Source organism: Pan troglodytes, chromosome 20, assembly GCF_028858775.2.
Source record: "Pan troglodytes isolate AG18354 chromosome 20, NHGRI_mPanTro3-v2.0_pri, whole genome shotgun sequence".
Classification (NCBI taxonomy): Eukaryota; Metazoa; Chordata; class Mammalia; order Primates; family Hominidae; genus Pan; species Pan troglodytes.
In genome coordinates, this window is record NC_072418.2 from 39,424,345 (window position 1) to 39,444,431 (window position 20,087).

General features: G+C 40.5%; 1 protein-coding gene and 1 long non-coding RNA gene across 19 annotated transcripts in view; one reads left to right on the plus strand and one right to left on the minus strand.

The window, feature by feature from the left end:
* LOC112206379 (uncharacterized) lies at nt 1-13,301 on the plus strand. Its single transcript, XR_002940651.3, has 3 exons — nt 1-353; nt 1,083-1,137; nt 12,572-13,301. It is a non-coding gene; the product is annotated as an uncharacterized LOC112206379 (long non-coding RNA).
* The window catches only part of ZNF383 (zinc finger protein 383), a 27,668-nt gene continuing 10,661 nt past the window's right edge, over nt 3,081-20,087 (minus strand). For 10 of the 18 annotated variants that reach the window (XM_003953471.6, XM_009435416.5, XM_063801532.1 and 7 more), the window contains 4 exons: nt 18,266-18,319; nt 13,080-13,206; nt 12,681-12,776; nt 3,081-9,337 (listed from right to left, as the gene is read on the minus strand). In XM_003953471.6, coding sequence (XP_003953520.1) covers nt 8,142-9,337; nt 12,681-12,776; nt 13,080-13,206; nt 18,266-18,274 — 1,428 coding nt within the window. In that variant the 5' untranslated portion in view covers nt 18,275-18,319 and the 3' untranslated portion in view covers nt 3,081-8,141. Of the gene's footprint in view, nt 9,338-12,680; nt 12,780-13,079; nt 13,207-18,265; nt 18,320-20,087 lie in introns of all 18 variants that reach the window. The other 8 variants (XM_063801524.1, XM_063801529.1, XM_063801527.1 and 5 more) reach the window with 1 other exon arrangement.

Consider the following 20,087-nt stretch of genomic DNA (forward strand, 5'->3'; position numbering starts at 1 on the left):
AGTCCTATCCAGGCAACAAAGAAAGAAGGGAAGGTGGCAGTCAGACTTAAGTAGACAGATCTTTTAGCCAATGGATGTGCAAGAGAGGGGAGGTTTGCTCCATGTTGGCCAGTAAGAAGTGCTTGGGTCGACCCGCCTCCAAGTCCTGGGAGGACAGTTCAAATTATGGTGGAGGGGCTGGTGCTAGGCAGCAGTGGCGAGGGGAGTAGTGGGGATTAGGGGGAGCACGAGATCATTCACCTTTGCCGCTCAGATTACCAAGCCTGTGACTTTGAGAATCGGTGTCTTCCTTGCAAGGTTTCAATCTGAGGCTCTTGGGAAGAGGGCGGAATTGGAGCCTGATGGAAGCGCTGGTGAGAGGAGCGGGTGTAGGGAGAGTGGAGAATGTGTCAGTCAGGCGGTGTCTTTATTCCTGGCACCTCACTTAGCCTGCTCTAGTTTCTCAGTCTATTCCAGGAGCATGCTCTTGACCCTGCAGGGGCCTGAAAGGGAATGTTGGTCGCCAGTCTCTGCTTCCTTGGACTGGATTGGAATTGGTCCCACGAACTTAGGCATTATGATATATTGTTGCTTTTAGACTCACTTGGTTTTTACATTGTGCTTTCTTTTCCCCTTTCCCTTCAAGGATTTAGAATGTTTTATTTGCTCTGTTTAATTATATATGATTGCCTTGAAGATTTCAGCTTGAATTTAAATTACGTGTTTTTCCCTGTCTTTATTAATATTTAAAAACACTAAAATAACACATGTTCATAATGAAAATGAAATATTACAAATAAATATAAAGGAAAGGCAGTATTCCCCCTCCAGTTCCACTCTTGAAATAACGAGTTAACAAGATGATGAGCATCTTCCCATTATGTTCTCCACGATTCATGTATTTACAAACATACAGAAGCATATACAGTAGTTCCCCCTTTATTCATGGTTCTACTTCCCACAGTTTCGGTTACCCACAGTAAATTGTGGTCTGAAAATATTAAATGCAAGATTCCCGAAAGAAACAATTCATAAGCTTTAAACTGTGGGCTGTTCTGAGGAGCGTGATGAAATATCTCACTGTCCTGCTTTGTTCTGCCTAGGATATGAACACCCCTTTGTTCAGCAGATGCATGCTGTATGCGCTACCCTTAGTCGGTGAGTAGCCAACTTGGTTATCAGATTGACTGCCGCAGTATCACAGCGCTTGTGTTTAAGTGACGCTAATTGTACCTAATGATAGCCCTAAAATGCAAGAGTAGTGATGCTGTCAATTCAGATATGCAGAAGAGGAGCCCTGAAGTGTTCTCTTTAAGTGAAAATGTGAAAATTCTTGACTGAATAAGGAAAATAAGTCGTGTGCTGAGGTTGCTAAGATCTATGGTAAGAACAAATCTTCTAGCTGTGAAAGTGTAAGGAGGAAAAGAAATTTCTGCTAGTCTTGTTTGTTGAACCCCAAGCTCTAAAAAATACAGCCACGTGTGTGATAAGTGCTTAGTTAAGATTAAAAAAAAAAACATTAAATTTGTGCTTGGAAAACATAAACAGAAATGTGTTCTGATCGACAGCAATTGGGTCATACTATCCACGGTTTCATACATCCTCTGCGGGTCTTAGAACACATCTCCTGCAGATAAGGGAGGGCTACTATATAAAGTTTCTTTTATTATTATTATTAAGCATTTTCCTTTTTTAATATAACAATTTAAATCAGATACCACTTCAGGTACAAAGATATTAGGATACCTTTAGAGTAGATAAGGAGCTAACTCATTCTTTCTAAGAGTTAAAGTATCTTCCATTATATGAGCATTTAAGATGTTAAAGTACTTTTGCACCAAAAATAATACTTTTTTTTTTTTTTTTGAGATGGAGTTTCACTCTTGTACCCCAGGCTGGAGTGCAATGGTGTGATCTTGGCTTACTGCAAACCCTGCCTCCCAGGTTCAAGCGATTCTCCTGCCTTAGCCTCCCGAGTAGCTGGGATTACAAGCATGCGCCACCACACCTGGCTAATTTTTGTATTTTTAGTAGAGACGGGGTTTCACCATGTTGGCCAGACTGGTCTCAAACTCCTGACTTCAGGTGATCCTCCCGCCTCAGCCTCCCAAAGTGCTGGGATTACAGATGTGAGCCACCACGCCTGGCCTGTAAATATTATTTTACTTATATGAGTTTTTACTTCTGCTGGGACAAATTGCACGAGTAAACAAATATATGGGTATATAATGTAATATATGTGTATATAATTATATATGTGAATCTACAACTTAATATATACACATACATAAAATAACATATACAATTTAACGTATACACAAATATAAGCTGGGTGCCGTGGCTCACTCCTGTAATCCTAGCAGTTTGGGAGGCCAAGGTAGGGGATTGCTTGAACCCAGGAGTTTGAGACCAGCCTAGGCAACATGGTGAAACCCCATCTGTACAAAAAATACAAAAATTAGGTAGGTGTGGTGGCATGCACCTGTAATCCCAGGTACTTGGGACGCCAAAGTGGGAGAATTGTTTGAGCCCAACAGGCGGAGGTTGCAGTTAGCCAAGATCATGCCACTGCACTCCAGCCTGGGTGACACAGCAAGACTCTATCTCAAACAAAAAGTCAAAAAACAACTGATGCTGGTGAGGCTGCGGAGAAAAGAGAATGCTTATACACTGTTGGTGAGAGCATAAAATAGTCCAGCCAGTGTGAAAAGCAGCCTGGAGATTTCTCAGAGAACTTAAAACAGAGCTACCATTTGACCCAGCAATCCCATTACTGTGTATCTACCCAAAAGAAAAGAAATCATTCTACCAAAAAGACAAATGCACTTGTATGTTGATCGCAGCACTATTCACAATAGCAATGATATGGAATCAACCCAGGTGCCCATCAATGGTAGACTGGATAAAGAAAACGTGGTACATCAAGCTCATCCAACCCACGCCCCATAGGCTGCATGTGGCCCAGGATGGCTTTGAATGCAGCCCCGCAATCCACCCTCATCCAAAATGCACAGCAATGATTGGATATGTTGGCTATGTTTAAAGACCCTTCAAGTAGGAAGTAAAGGGCATAAATGAATGAACAGTGATACTGCAGCAGATAGGATAATAGTCCAAGTTTATTTATAAAATATATCCCATCCTGTCAAATACTGCTAGAAAAAAGGGTTCATCTAGAAGATGTTGAGGTTACAGCATATATTTTCATTGACAGAACTTTAGTTATTTGAACTTTTGCAATCCCATGTGAATTATCTTATCTTGTATTCCAAAAATCCCATGCTATCCACATCTATTTGGTTCCTGAGTTCAGACACTAAGAAATACAATCTTATCTAAATCAATTTGATTTTCAAGTTTCAGAAAGTAGAAAATTTGATTTATCAGAATTGTTTTTTCCTAAATTCAGAATGTGACAAATATTTATTTTCAATGGGTTACTAGATTTGATTTGCTAATTTATAATGCTGTATTTTCATAACTGATTCTGGACAAATTGTTTTGGGTTATTCTAGTAGGTTGTAACATCAGGATTATGACAAATTTAAAAAATAGATAATTTGCTATCTCAGTCTATGTCCTAGAAGAGTTTCCTAAGACACTTCATAGATTTCACCTATAAAAATCTCTACCTTGGTGTCTTTTTTAGTGTAGCAATTTGACATTTAAAATATATTTTAAGAAAAATTTTATTTCACTTATTTATTTTTGAGAGAGTTTCACTCTTGTTGCCCAGGCTGGAGTGCAATGGCATGATCCCCGCTCACCGCAATCTCTGCCTCCCGGGTTCAAGCCTTTCTCCTGCCTCAGCCTCCTGAGTAGCCGGGATTACAGGCATGAGCCACCACGCCCAGCTAATTTTTTGTATTTTTAGTAGAGACAGGGTTTCTCCATGTTGGTCAGGCTGGTCTCAAATCCCCGACCTCAGGTGATCCACCCGCCTCGGCCTCACAGAATGCTGAGATTACAGGCGTGAGCCACCATGCCTGGCCAGTCTTATTTTTTTAAATAAGTTTATTCTGGAGGGAGGTCTATTAAGATTTTACACCTCCAGTTAATTCTGATGTCGTCAACTTATTAAAAATCATAGACTTTTTCCAGATTTTCAGATATATTATAAAAATGTCTATAATACCAACTTTTAAGTTTGTTGTTTTAATTTTTTTTTTTTTTCTGTAGAGATGAGGGGAGGGGGATCTCATTGTTACCTAGACTGGTCTTGAACTCCTGGCCTCAAGCCATTCTCCTACCTCAGCCTCCCAAAGTGCTGGAATTACAGGCATGAGCCACTGCACCCAGCCTTAAGTTTTTAAATTGAGATCAAATTCACACAGCATAATATTCACCCTTTTAAACTGTATAGTTGAGTGACCTGTAGTATATAAACAAAATTGTACAACCTTTACCCATGCCACATTTTCGTTACCCCAAATGACACAGTTCTTTTAAGTTTAAATATATAGCCATTTCAATTTCTCATATACAATATTGTTTATTTGTCATCCTTATTTCACCTCTGGAATCACTAAACTTTGTCTCCTTTTTTTTCTCTTCCATCAAATATCAATTTTGGATTCAGATCCAGTTTTTTTCTTTCAATTATTTCTGCCTTTTAAAATAATACTACCTCCTTCCTCCCACAATTCCTTTCAGCTTGTTTTAGTTCCTTGGGTTCTATTTTTTCTTCCTAGTATTACAATATATGCACAAATATTAGGTTATAAAACTTCCAATACAACTTTTACTGCCACTCCCAGGTTTTTCAATTGTTTTCATTTTCATGTACATTTAAATAATGTATATATTAGGGATTTATTCCTTAACCCATGTTAATTAAGAGGGAATACTGAATTAATAATCAGATATTTGATGGTTATCCTATTGTACGGCTTCTTCTGGTCAAATAATGTTGCCAGTATGTTTTCTGCATTTTGGGGGGAAATATTAGAAAAAATTTTATAATCTCTTCCTGCTTTTTTGACAGCTGTGCTTTCTACTACTCATCATATTTTCAGGGTTTCAGATTGGTAACCTTTTATTTTTTATTTTGTAAGACAGAGTCTCGCTCTGTCACCCAGTCTGGAGCGTGCAGTGGCGCAATCTCAGCTCACTATAACCTCCAACTCCCAGGTTCAAGCAATCCTCCCACCTCAGCCTCTTGAGTAGCTAGGATTACAGGCATGCAACACCATGCCTGGCTATTTTTTTTTTTTTTTTGTATTTTTAGTAGAGATGGGGTTTCACCATGTTGGCCAGGCTGGTCTCGAACTCCTGACCTCAAGTGATCCACCCACCTTGGCCTCCCAAAGTGCTAGGATTACAGGTGTGAGCCACCGCACCCAGCCTCAGACTGGTATTCTTTATGTAGCATAAAAGATGAAGTCTGAACAAAGACTATGCACACATACTTTTTCTCTTCCTTTTAAAATTCCACACTGAATAATAATGATAGGGAAAGGCTTCGTTATACTCATTACAAGTGTTTCTCTTTTTCCACCATGAATTACAAATTTGCCAAAGGTAAACAACATGGTTAAAATCCTTTCCATAAATCCTAATGAAGATACTTATGATAATGAGTATATCACTGATAATAGTGGAAAACTTTTACTAAACCTGTATTATGTGATAACAGTTTGAGGTACTTTGCATTTATTAATTCATTGACTCTCACAGCAATCCAATACATACAGCCTTATTATAGATGCCTAGACATAATTTTTTAAAATACCACTAACAGCCAGGGGCGGTGGCTCACACCTATAATCCCAGCACTTTGGGAAGCCAAGGCAGGAGGATCACGAGGTCAGGAGTTCGAGAGCAGCCTGGCCAATATGGTGAAACCCCATCTCTACTAATAATACAAAAATTAGCTGGGCATGGTGGCGCGCGCCTGTAGTCCCAGCTACTCAGGAGGCTGAGGCGGAAGACTCACTTGAACTCGGGAGGCGGAGGTTGCAGTGAGCCAAGATTGCACCACTGCCCTCCAGCCTGGGCAACAGAGCGAGACTCTGTCTCAAAAAACAAAAACACCACTAATAGCTATAAGAAAAAATAATTGACCGGGCACAGTGGCTCACACCTGTAATCCCCGAACTTTGGGAGGCCGAGGCGGGTGGATCACAAGGTCAAGAGTTCAAGACCAGCCTGGCCAACATAGTGAAACCCTGTCTCTACTAAAACTACAAAAATTAGCCAGGCATGGTGGCGTGCGCCTGTAGTCTCAGATACTAGGAAGGCTGAGGCAGGAGAATCGCTTGAACCCGGGAGGCAGCAGTTGTGGTGAACAGATTGTGCCACTGCACTTCAGCCTGGGCAACAGAGTGAAACTCCGTCTCAAAAACAAAACAAAACAAAACAAAATTAATATCTGGATTGATAAATAACACTTTCATAACAGTGTTACTTTCTAGTATGGCATTGGGATTAGGATTGATGTAAAGGAACAAAACAGCTCACAAGGAGAAAATGTGGATAATTTTAGCAATTAAAATAAACGTTTTAAAAGTAAAAATAAGCATCCAATGAGGTCAGCAGTTTTTGTGTTTTTTTGAGACGGAATCTCACTCTGTCCCCCAGGCTGGAGTGCAGAGGCACCATCTCAGCTCACTGCAACCTCCGCCTCCCAGGTTCAAGCAATTCTCCTGTCTCAGCCTCCCGAGTAGCTGGGATTACAGGTACATGCCACCACGCCCAGCTAAGTAGAGACGGGGTTTCACTGTTAGCCAGGATGGCCTTAATCTTCAGACCTTATGATCCGCCCACCTCGGCCTCCCAAAGTGCTGGGATTACAGGCATGAGCCACTGTGCCCAGCCGAGGTCAGCTTTTATAGCTGCAAAAATTTAGAGGCAACCATAATGGGAATAGTCATTTTAAAGTCATTAAATATGTCATGAAAATAATAAAAATCTATATTTACTGAAATGGCACTCATGAAATCTTTGGCATGATAAAAGCAGTTAAGGGTATGGCATGCATATCATAATTACACTTTCTTAAAAAAGCAAAGTATAGCACGATTTTCTCTACCAAATTGAGAGCAGCCATCTATAAGTATGATTACAATTAATTTTGGCTTTTTAGTTTGTAATTTTTTGCTTTGTGATTTTGGCTTAACAATTAAAAATGTACATTTGTAAAATAAAAAAGCCGGCCGCAGTGGCTCACGCCTGTAATCCCAGCACTTTCGGAGGCCGAGGCGGGTGGATCACCTGAAGTCGGGAGATTGAGACCATCCTGGCTAACATGGTGAAACTCCGTCTCTACTAAAAATACAAAAAATTAGCCGGGTGTTGTGGCACATGCCTGTAATCCCAACTACTCAAAAGGCTGAGGCAGAAGAACCACTTGAACCTGGGAGGCAAAGGTTGTGACGAGCCGAGATTGCACCATTGCACTCCAGCCTAGGCAACAAGAGCAAAACTCCGTCTCAACAAAAAATAAAGCCAGGTGCAATCACTCATGCCTGTAATCCCAGCACTTTGGGAGGCTGAGGCAGGTGGATCACCTGAGGTCAGGAGTTCAAGACTATCCTGACCAACATGGAGAAACCCTGTCTCTACTAAAAATAGAAAATTAGCAGGGTGTGGTGGCACACGCCTGTGATCCCAGCTACTCAGGAGTCTGAGGCAGGAGAATTGCTTGAAGCCGGGAGGTGGAGGTTGCAGCGAGCTGAGATTGCGCCACTGCACTCCAGCCTGGGCAACAGAGTGAAACTCCGTCTCAAAAAACATATATAATAATAATAATAATAAAATAAAACAAAAAGACTAACACTAACTTCAAAAACAAAGTTAAACCTCCACAAGGAATTTAAAAATATTAAAGGTCACACAATTCAAACAGTGTGATACTGGTGCAAACACAAATACACAGATCAGAAAAGATAGCTCTAAAAACACAAGCAAATATAAACATGAGTATAATGCGTCACCAAGAAAGTAGAACAAAACAATGAACGAAAGAATTATAGAACAGCTGGCATCAGTATATGACTGGGGGAGAGAGGGAATGTCACTTTAGACTCCTAATTTATAACCTGGAATGAAATACATTTGGATACAAAATTTAAATACAAAGTTTTAAACTATGGAAGAGGGTAACTAAGAGACATGATTTTTGGTTTAAAATATGAGGAAGGTGACAGGGGCTTTAATTTTTATTATTCATTAGTATGAATTCCCTGATGACGAATGAGATCCGAGCCACTACTAAAAGCCTTCCCACATTCCTTACAGTTATAGGGCTTTTCACCAGTGTGAATTCTCAGATGTCGAGTAAGGTTTGAGCATTTATTAAAGGCCTTTCCACATTCATTACATTCATATGGTTTTTCATCTGTATGAATTCTCTGATGCTGGAAAAGTTGTGAGTTCTGAGTAAAGGCCTTCCCACATTCAAGACATTCAAAGGGTTTCTCACCAGCGTGAATTCTCTGATGTTGACGAAGCTGTGAGCTCTGAGTAAAAGCCTTTCCACATTCCTTACAATCATAGGGTTTCTCACCAGTGTGAATTCTCTGATGATTAGTAAGTGCTGAGCCACTACTAAAGGCTTTGCCACATTCCTTGCACTCATAGGGTTTCTCACCAGTATGAATTCTCTGATGTTGAACAAGCTTTGAGCTCTGGGTAAAGGCTTTGCCACATTCCTTACATTCATAGGGTTTCTCACCTGTATGAATTCGCGCATGCTGAAAAAGTTGTGAGCTCTTAGTAAAGGCTTTCCCGCATACTTTACATTCATAAGGTTTTTCACCAGTGTGAATTCGCTGATGGTCAATAAGATTTGAGCAATAACTAAAGGCCTTCCCACATTCCTTACATTCATAGGGTTTCTTACCGGTATGGATTCTCTGATGTTGAGAAAGGTATGAGCTACAACTGAAGGCCTTTCCACATTCCTTACATTCAAAGGGTTTTTCGCCAGTATGAATTTTCAGATGCCGAGTAACATGTGAACCACAACTAAAGAATTTCCCACACTCTTTACATTCATAAGATTTTTCACCAATATGAATTCTCTGATGTTGAATAAATTGTGAGTTCTGACTAAAGGCCTTTCCACATTTCTTACATTCATAGGGTCTGTCTTCATTATTAATTATTTGATGGAGAGTAAAGAATGTCTGTTGAATAAATGTGGGCATGTATTCAGGAGTGAATATTTCTTGACTAAAATGCCCATTTGGATATCCCAGTTGTTTTGCAAGGTGGCTTCTATATTCCAAAACATCTCCAAAACTGGAGTACTCAAGGCCATGCTTTGTAAGTCCCATTATCTCCCTCTGGCATAATTCTATTTCATAAACTTCCTTCTTTAGAGATAATAACTTGGTTTCACACATTGATTCCAGATCTGAAAGAAAATAAAATGGTAAATGTTCTTTTTTCCTATTTGTGAAAAGTTAAACTTTTATAATAGAAATGGAAAAATTAAAGTAAGAATAGTATCTACTAGGTAAATGACACAGGGTTCACAAGGATATCTGTGTTATCTGAAAAAATGGACAAGAAAGACAAAGAAATTAGTAAGATAATGCAGGAAGCAGAGGAAGGTAACTACGCAAATAAGTTACTACAATGATACTCAAATATGGATGTGGATCAGAATCAACTGGAAAGGCTGGTAAATATACAATGGTTGGGCTATTTTCCATATTAAAACATGACTGGCCATATATATCTATATAAGTATACTTTTATAGTATATATAGATACTACATATAGTATCTATATCTATATATGTCTAAGATATATCACATATCTATATAAGTATACTTGAACCTGTGGGGTGGAGGCTACAGTGAGCTGAGATCACACCACTGCACTCAAGCCTGGGTGACAGAGTGAGACTCTGTCTCGAAAAAAAAACAAAAAGATGTATTTTTTTCTTCTCATCCAAGTTCATGGACTCCCTGAATTCTACCTAAAGGAATCCAAAGTTAGGAACCCCTAGAGCAAGAATGATCCTTTGCAAACATGATAATATCACTCTGCTAAATCATTCAATGGATTCACACCTCATTCGGAGTAAAATTCAAGGTCCACAAGACCCAAAATCATCTACAGGTACATCCAACTCCTATCCTGACCTGCACCCAGCATGCAAACACTCATAAGCCTGCTACTTTCCTGATCTCCTCTTCTACAATTCCCGCTTTGCTCATTCAATTTCAGCCACAATGGTGGCTGCCAAAAAGCTCTGAACTCGAGTACTTGGTTCTTCCTGTTCCCTTTGCCTGAATCTCTCCTAGCAGATATTTACATTACCTGTTCCCTCACTTCCTTCAAGTCTTCACTAAAAGAACACCTCATCAGAGAGGCCCTCTCTAGCCTCTCTTCATAGCACTTATCTATCACCCACCACCTGACATTTCATATACACATGGACATATAATAATATAGAAATATTATTAATATATGACATATATTTATACTATACCAATATATTAATTACATGTAGATAAATATAAGTGATATATAATTCTAAAAATATATTTATATATTATATAATATTAATGTCATGCTAATATTGTTTTATACATATATAGTGGACATTCATGTTTATCTTCTGCTATGGTTTGAATGTCTCTCCTTCAAAATTCAGCTGTTGCCAATGTGATAGTATTAAGAGGTGGGGGCCAGACACAGTGGCTCAAGCCTTTAATCCTAGCACTTTGGGAGGCCAAGGTGGGTGGATCGCTTGAACCCAGGAGTTAGAGACCAGCCTGCGCAACATGGCAAAACCCTGTCTCTACAAAAAATAGAAAAATTAGCTGGGCGTGGTGACGTGTGCCTGTGAGCCCAGCTACTCGGGAGGCTGAGGTGGGAGGATCACCTGAGCCCGGGAGGTTGAGGCTGTGGTGAGCCATGATTGTGCCGCTGCACTCCAGCCTGGGTGACAGAGTGAGACCCTGTCTCAAAAAAAAAAAAAAAAAAAAAATTTCCAAAAACGAAGAGGTGAGGCCTTTAAGAGATGATCGGGCTTCAAGGACCCATCCCTCAAGAATGGGTTTGGGTGCTCTTATGAAGGGGCTTGATGGAAGGAGTTGGCTCTCTTGCCCTACTGCCTTCTGCCACACGAAGATGCAAGAAGGCCCTCATCAGAGGACAGTGCCTTGATCTTAGAATTCTTAGCCTCCAGATCTATGAGAAAATAAATGTCTGTTCTTTATAAATTACTCAATGTGAGGTATTCTGTTGTAACAGCACAAAATGGACTAAGACATTTTCTCTCTTACCCTCTAGAATGTAGGCTTCAGAAGTGCAGAACTTTAGAATGCCTTCATGAATACTACAGTCCCAGCCTTTGACCAATGCTTGGTACATAGTAGTGCTCAATAAGTACTCTTCTGGTTCTCCTACTTCATCCCAAATCTCTCCTGCTCTGCCACCTCTTCCTTTTTAATATAGGCACAGATCCTTTTTTTTTCTTGGCCCCAACAATATCTCTATACATAGTGATTGCAGTCACTTCCAAGGCTCCACCTACTACTTCAATAGGGATTAATTCCACTTCTACATAGTTAGCCTTTGACTTTCTGCTAAACTCCTTATCTCATTTCTCTTTTATACTATTCTACTTTGTGGAAGTCATATATGTATATATTTTAGCACCACTTTTGGACCTTGAGTTTGTAAAGGTAACACAATTAGTAAACTGTAGCACCTGGAAGATTCCCTTACACAAACCAGGAAATTAAAAAAATTTCCATAAAGGAAACATTGAAGACAGTCTGATAAAACAGGTCACTGACAGGCAGCTATAATGAAGACCAGTACCTGGGCAAGGGGGGGGTGTGTGTGTGTGTCTGTGTGTGTGTATTCACATCTGTGTATACAGACGCAATTATATTATTTTGGGGAGTGGTAGTAGAAAACACCTGTACAAGTCTAAAAAATGCAGACGAGGGGCCGGACGCGGTGGCTCATGCCTGTAATCCCAGCACTTTGGGAGGCTGAGGCGGGTGGATCATGAGGTCAGGAGTTCAAGAACAGCCTGGCCAATATGGTGAAACCCCACCTCTACTAAAAATACAAAAATTAGCCGGGCATGGTGGCACGCGCCTGTAGTCCCAGCTACTCAGGAGGCTGAGGCAGAAGAATCACCTGAACCCAGGAGGCAGAGGTTGCAGTGAACCAAGATCGCGCCCTGCACTCCAGCCTGAGCGACGGAGCGAGACCCGTCTCAAAAAAAAATGCAGAAGAAGAAGAAAAAGAATTAGCCAGGCATGGTGACACAGGCCTACGGTCCCAGCTACTTGGAAGGCTGAGGCAGGGAGACTGCCTAAGCCCAGAAGTTTCAGCCTACAATAAGTTATGATCATGTCACTGCACTCTAGCCTGGGTGACAGAGCCAGACCCTTTAAAAAAAAGAAAAAAAAAGAGAGAGAGTAAAAAAAGCTAGCAAGCAGCTGAATCTAAAATACGGGTAAAATAGGGTTTTTTTAGAGAAGTAAAAGGTACCTTCTGCTTGAAATTAAGAGGAGGGTTGGAGAGGAGTAGTAGAAATAGTGGTAAGTGAGGAAAAGGGCGAAACAGGTTATTTAACAACTATGCTAAAAGGACTTCATTTTCTCCACTGGCCTAGTTTCTTGATGGGAGCTTCAGGGATAACATCTCAAAGGTGCTGTTTCCTCCCTGACCAGCTGAGTTCTGACCTATCGTGACTTTCTCCTGTCCGGACATTTCTCACTTACCTGAACACAGGCCTCTTGTAAGCTCTCTGCCAACCATCCAGGGCTCTTTCCCTTGTTCCAATAAGGAGATCACTTGAGGCTTAGGAGTGTAAAGTCCTGCTCACGAGAAAAGATATGGAACATGGTTATGCTGGGGGTAAAGGAGATCCAGTCCCTAGATGATCATAGGAAGAGATGCCACTACAGGAACAGCCAAAGAAAGATGAAGATGAAGCTTCAACCACAGCCCACTGGAGTTGCCAATTTCCCACTCTTCCTTTTCATTTCAGCTCAAACCATTTGTTTGGTAATAAAGAACAGAAATTCAGCTAGTAACCTGAAAAGCAGCTGAGAAATTCACTGTGGAAGAAGCAGACATTCCAGAGGAGAACTGGGAATCACTGGTACAGATGCCCTTACCCATTGAAACCAGATTGCTGTAGTTCTCCAACATCACATCTCTGTATAAGTCCCTCTGAACAGGGTCCAGGCAGTCCCACTCCTCCTGAGAGAAGTCTATGGACACATCACTGAACATCACTGATCCCTGAAACAATAAACATACGTATTACTTGTGTAATTAAAAAAATGTATCAGAGACTATGGTGCTTGTATTGTGGGGTAATACAAAATGAGTCATTATATTTGTGTCACTGAGAACCTGTATCTTTAGATCTCAGAAATAGATGCAAGAGTAGGAAGTTTATATTAAACAAATTCCTGACTCTGTCCATTGAAACGGCCTAGAAATAATGACTAATCCAGTAGCAACGAGCATCCCTAGAGTCTAGATTGTGGTTTATTTTCTTTTTTTTTTTGAGACAGAAATTCACTTTTGTCACCCAGACTAGAGTGCAGTGGCATGATGTCGGCTCACCGCAACCTCCGCCTCCTGGGTTCAAGCAATTCTCCTGCCTCAGCCTCCCGAGTAGCGGGGATTACAGGTACGCATCACCACACCTAGCTAATTTTTGTATTTCAAGTAGAGACAGGGTTTCACCATGTTGGCCAGGCTGGTCTCAAACTCCTGACCTCAGGTGATCTGCCCGCCTCGGCCTCCCAAAGTGCTGGGATTACGGCATGAGCCACTGTATCCAGCCTATATTGTGGTTTCTAAATATCATTTTCAAATAAAAGAAACCAAGGTTCTTTGGGAAAAGAACTGATTTCACGAAATCCACAAGAGCAACTTTTACAAAATGCACAGGATGAGTCTGAATGTCTTGTTATACCAAAAAGCAAGAAAGCAACCAAAAACTGTTAGGATCATGCTGATGAGACTAGGAGGCAACTTGAAGATACTCCCACTGACCAATACTGTTACAACTTGCACGTCAAATTATTATAATTTTTTTTTGTAATAGGATTTATAAATTTAGAGTTTGAAAATCTTACAAAAGTTGGCTGGGCATGGTGGCTCATGCCTGTAATCCCAGCATTTTGGGAGGCCAAGGTGGGCTGATCACGAGGTCAGGAGATCGAGACCATCCTGGCTAACACGGTGAAACCCTGTCTCTACTAAAAATACAAAAAAATTAGCCAGGCATGGTGGCGGGCGCCTGTAGTCCTCAGCTACTCAGGAGGCTGAGGCAGGAGAATGGCGTGAACCCAGGAGGCGGAGCTTGCACTGAGCCGAGATCGCGCCACTGCACTCCAGCCTGGGCAACAGAGCAAGACTCTGTCTCAAAAAAAAAAAAGAAAAGAAAAGTTGTCTTAAGCCATCAAATAATTCTATCTTGACAGTGACATTGCAAAACTAACAAAATGAAGATACTAGAAATATTATGTAAAAGTACAGGGAGATGAGGCACATTTTGGGGGAAATCTAGAGAAAATGTGGTATTTGGATATTTAGATGTTTCGTTTGTATTTTTGTTTCATTAGCAACCAATGCTTGAAGCACCTATTTAATAAAATAGATGTGGGCCGTGCGTGGTGGCTCATGCCTCTAATCCCAGCACTTTGGGAGGCCGAGGTGGGCGGATCACCTGAGGTCAGGAGTTCAAGACCAGCCTGACCAACATGGAGAAACCCCGTCTTTACTAAAAATACAAAATTAGCTGGGCGTGGTGACACATGCCTGTAATCCCAGCTACTTGGGAGGCTGAGGCAGGAGAATCGCTTGAACCTGGGAGGTGGAGGTTGCAGTGAGCAGAGATTGCACCATTGCACTCCAGCCTGGGCGATAAAAGCGAAACTCTGTCTCGAAAAAATAAATAAATAAAATTTAAAAAAAATAAAAAGATGTGTATTTTATTTAATAAAAAGAAAGCTTCTTCCCCTCCTCAATGTAGAAATTGGAACAAAGACATGCCAAAGCCCTATTAGGACATTTCCCATAGGATTAAAAACAAATCCCAGGCCCGGCGTGGTGGCTCACACCGGTAATCCCAGCACTTTGGGAGGCTGAGGCGGGTGGATCACGAGGTCAGGAGTTCAAGACCAGTTTGACCATCATGGTGAAACCCTGTCTCTACTAAAAATACAAAAATTAGCCAGGCGTGGTGGTGTGCGCCTGTAGTCCCAGCTACTTGGGAGTCTGAGACAGCAGAATCGCTTGAACCTGGGAGGCGGAGGTTGCAGTGAGCCAAGATGGCACCACTGCACTCCAGCCTGGGCAAGAGAGCAAGACTCCATCTCAAAAAAAAAAAAAAAAACAGCCGGGCGCAGTGGCTCACGCCTGTAATCCCAGAACTTTGGGAGGCCAAGAGATCAAGACCATCCTGGCTAACACAGTGAAACCCTGTCTCTACTAAAAATACAAAAAAATTAGCTGGGCGTGGTGGCACGTGCCTGTAATCCCAGCTGCTCGGGAGGCTGAAGCAGGAGAATCACTTGAACCCAGGAGGCGGAGCTTGCAGTGAGCTGAGATAGCACCACTGCACTCCAGCCTGGGCAACAGAGCAAGACTCCATCTCAATAAATAAATAAATAAATAAATACAAAAACAAATAAACAAACAAACAAAATCCCAAACTGTAGAATGCTGTAAGAGGGGACTGTATGCAAGTGTAACTAGATAATAATCTTCCAAGGAAACTTTCCATTGTTTTTGATGAATTTCCCTATTTTCTGCAGAGAAATCAAGAGGATTAAAAAAAAAATGAGAATATAATACAATAGCATTATAAAAGAGAATAATACGTGTTCACTAGGATTGGTTGCACATCAAATTATATGGACAACTGCAACGGACTGATCATATTAAAAATGTTTAATCCATGAGTTCACAACACTATTTTAAAACATTACTGGTCACTTTTGGACAAGTCTAAGAAGCTAACTCATTATTTGGAAAACTGGTAATTAAATGGAAAGAATCAAACATTCTTCTTTCCTATAGGAACTGTCCTTCAGGGTAACCAAACAATTGATGAGGGAAGGTTTTACTTTATAGATAGACGTATTCCACTTAATCTATGAAGGAAGAATGACAGAATTAAAAGATCACTTGTAACCCCTAATGAATGAATCTAAAAATTATCAATAACTGGTAATATTACAAAAAGAAAGAGAACCAGATACAATGTGCATCCTAATAAAATTATGCATCATGACCTTATTTTTTTATTTTTTGAGTATTTATTTATCGAGTATCCAAGATATATTTTATTGGTATAAAACCAAAATAAGATGAGGTAATTCTCTGGTCTACCAGTTAGCTATATAGACCTATGTGAAAAAAACATTTTTGGCCGGGCGTGGTGGCTCACACCTGTAATCCCAGCACTTTGGGAAGCCAAGGTGGGTGGATCACGAGGTCAGGAGTTCAAGACCAGTCTGGCCAACATGATGAAACCCAGTCTCTACTAAAACCGAAAAAATTAGCCAGGCGTGGCGGCAGCGGCCTGTAGTCACAGCTACTCGAGAGGCTGAGGCACAGAATTGCTTGAACCTGGGAGGCGGAGGTTGCAGTGAGCCGAGATCGTGCCACTGCACTCTAGCCTAGGCGACAGAGTGAGACTCCATCTCAAAAAAAAAAAAAAAAAAAAAAACCTTTTTGAGGAAAAAAGGAAAATGTTTTACTTATAAAAAAATACGAATTAGTTTTGTCAATAATTTATCTGACCAAAACAAAAATAGTTAATGTTTATCAAATAAGTAAAAAGTCAGTAATAGTGTTATAACTTCTGAAAAAATTCATAAAATTGAAAAGCAGAGAAAGATTTCTCAGGCCATCAGTTTTTCTCCTTTATTAAGGGAGAAAAAGGTCTTCATAATTCTGCTAAAAGACATCACCTAACAATGCAAGGGGTAGCCAGAGAATGTCTTAAATCTCTATCCTATTGATGAATCATCCCCTTTTGCTCGTCCTATGCAGGAAGACTATTTAAGGTCACGTTACACAGCAGCTACATGATCTGGTATAACACAACTTAATCAGTTTGCTTGTGCCTGATGCAAAAGTTCTGAACTCTTGGTCTGTGTTATGTCCAAATTTGTCCTTCATCTAATATATTCTAAACTACCCCCATGTGATCTTAGAGCATTAATCAAAGCTACGAAAAAGATATATAAAGTTATATGTAAAGTTATTTTATTTATTTTTATTTTTTTGAGATGTTGCTCAGGCTGGAGTACAGTGGTGTGATCTTGGCTCACCGCAATTTCTGCCTCCCAGGTTCAAGGATTCTCCTGCCTCAGCCTCCCAAGTAGCTGGGACTACAGGAATGTGCCACCACACCTGGCTAATTTTTTGTATTTTTAGTAGAGATGGAGTTTCACCATGTTGGCCAGCCCAGTCTCTAACTCCTGACCTCAGGTGATCCGCCCGCCTCTGCTTCCCAAAGTGCTGAGATTACAGGCATGAGCCACCGCACCTGGCGTTTTACAAATTCTTTAATAATTATTTTTCTGGTAGAATTTTCTACAATACAGATATTACCGGATAAGACTTAAAAGGTTCTTCTGAGCTCTGACAGTGTGATCCACATGACTTATGCATTGGCTGAACCATTGTAAACATCCATTATCACTATCCTTAATTCTGAGATACAGAAAACTCAATGATTCACAGAAATTCCTTACAATCCAAACTTCCTATCCAACCTTAAATTGGACTTCTCTCCAGGATGTTCTTACAGAGTTGCAGAGATCTGTATCAGCCACCAACCCCATGATCCCCAAAGGTGCCTAAACCAGATCTTGCAGCAATCCAACATTTGGAACTACCAGCACCACACTTCATCCTATCTTACTGGAGAATGCTACTCTGTAGAGATAATCTTGGCTTGTCTATATTTCCAGCTAAGTAACTCACACCTTCAACTCACCAAATAATGGTCCAGACAGGGTAAGTTCATTTTACAAATCTATTCTTGATTCCTTGAGATAATTCATCCCCTATCATAGTCCTTGGGAAAGAGTTCAAAAAAAGAGATGCTCGGGTATTTACGGAATGAAAATATTAATGCTGGTTGATTTATAAAAATAAAAGGGATACTTAGATATGGTATAGGATTATCTAGCTAAGAAAAAATGGGGACAAGGATTCTGAAGGGGAACTCTGTTAGCCAGAAATGTCAGGATAAGGAAAGCAAATGCTCATGTCTTTTTTTTTTTTTTTAAACTAAATGTCAGGAAGGCAAGAAAAAGCATCAACTCACCTCAGCCATGGCTTCTAGTATTGCAGATGGTTAGTCTTCCTTGAGGCCGTTCTCCTGAAAAAGGACAGTGTTCTGAGATTGCATGACTGGGGAAGTAAAACCCTCTAGAAATCACACTAGAGGTCAGATAAAACCACCTCCATATTTCTTGGTCTTAAGATACAACTCCAGTTAGTAGGAATATGGAACAAATCCTACTCCTTCCTCAATCCTACAAACCTCAGGCTTTAGCTGCAGCAAGACAAGGACCCAGATTCATTCTCCCTCATGCAAACAACCTAAGTTCCTGCCTTAGCCAAGGGATTCGGGCCAGACCTTGTCCCACCTCTGTGATGTTGCTCTGAACCCATGATTGAGCTATTATGGTCTGCCCTGAGCTACTGACCTACTATGACCCAAGACTGAGCTACCATAACCTCCTTTGCAGCCCTCAGGTCCCCAAACCAGACTCACACAAATGGTGCCCTTTGGCCAGGAACACAGTGCACTCAGATCAGAAAGACCAAAGACTTCCCTAATCAAGTCTTTTTGTTTCTCAACCCTCAAAAAGTCAACTTCCCTCACCACATGCACACACACAACACCCGCACCCACCCCTAAACACACAGGGATGCAGGGGGTACTAATTCTTCTAGCTCTGTTTTATTAAAAAAAATATATATATATTTATTTATATATTTATATATATTTATATTTATATATATGTTTATATTTATATTTATTTATTTATATTTATATTTATATATTTATATATATTTATATTTATATATATATATATATATGCTTGTAATCCCAGCTACTTGGGAGGCTGAGGCACAAAAATCCCTTGAACCTGGGAGGCAGAGGTTGCAGTGAACTGAGATTGTGCCATCGTACTCCAACCTGGGTGACAGGGTGAGACTCTGACTCAAAAAAAAAAAAAAAAAAAAAGCTGGGTGCGGTGGCTCACAGCCTGTAATCTCAGCACTTTGGGAGGCTGAGGCAAGTAGACCACCTGAGGTCGGGAGTTCGAGACCAGCCTGATCAACATGGAGAAACCGTCTCTACTAAAAAAAAAAAATACAAAATTAGCCATGCATGGTGACACATGCCTGTAATCTTAGCTACCCGGGAGGCTGAGGCAGAAGAATCACTTGAACCCAGGAGGCGGAGATTGCAATGAGCCGAGATCACGCCATTGCACTCCAGCCTGGGCAACAAGAGCGAAACTCTGTCTCAAAAAAAAAAAAAAAGAAAGAAATTCAACCTTTTGCCGTTGCCAAAAGGTGAGGCTGTTTTTAAAAATATCTGTGCTGAAAGAACTCCTTTTAAGAGTCTCCTAAAAGGGGATCCCATTAGCCAACTAATGAAAACTTACACAACAATAAACAGAATACTTCTGCCACTCCTCCACACTATGATAGAGTCTTTAACAGCTATCAGTCAGTTGAAATAGCTATGAAATGCTCTAAGTCCATAATAATATGTAAGAAAAAAATTGTTATAAAGTGCACAAAAAAGGTGGGCGAATAAAATAATTTTTTTTTACATACAATAATTAGAGAAGGATTATATATGTGTTTTTTTCTTATCCTGTTTTTATAGTTCTAGTATTAGTGGCTTGTTTCCATCTACACAAGACAAAAAGAATAAACTCGGGAACTTTGAAAAAGCCAGTTAGTCCCAGAAAAAGGAAAAACTGTACCAAAGCCAGAAGGACCCATCACAACAGTGGCCTCACACAGTATCCCAAGATGAAAAGGGGATTCACTGCAGTTAGTAGACACACACAAAACCAAGTAGAAATGGGATACAATAAAATAACAAATTAGCTGAATGTTCC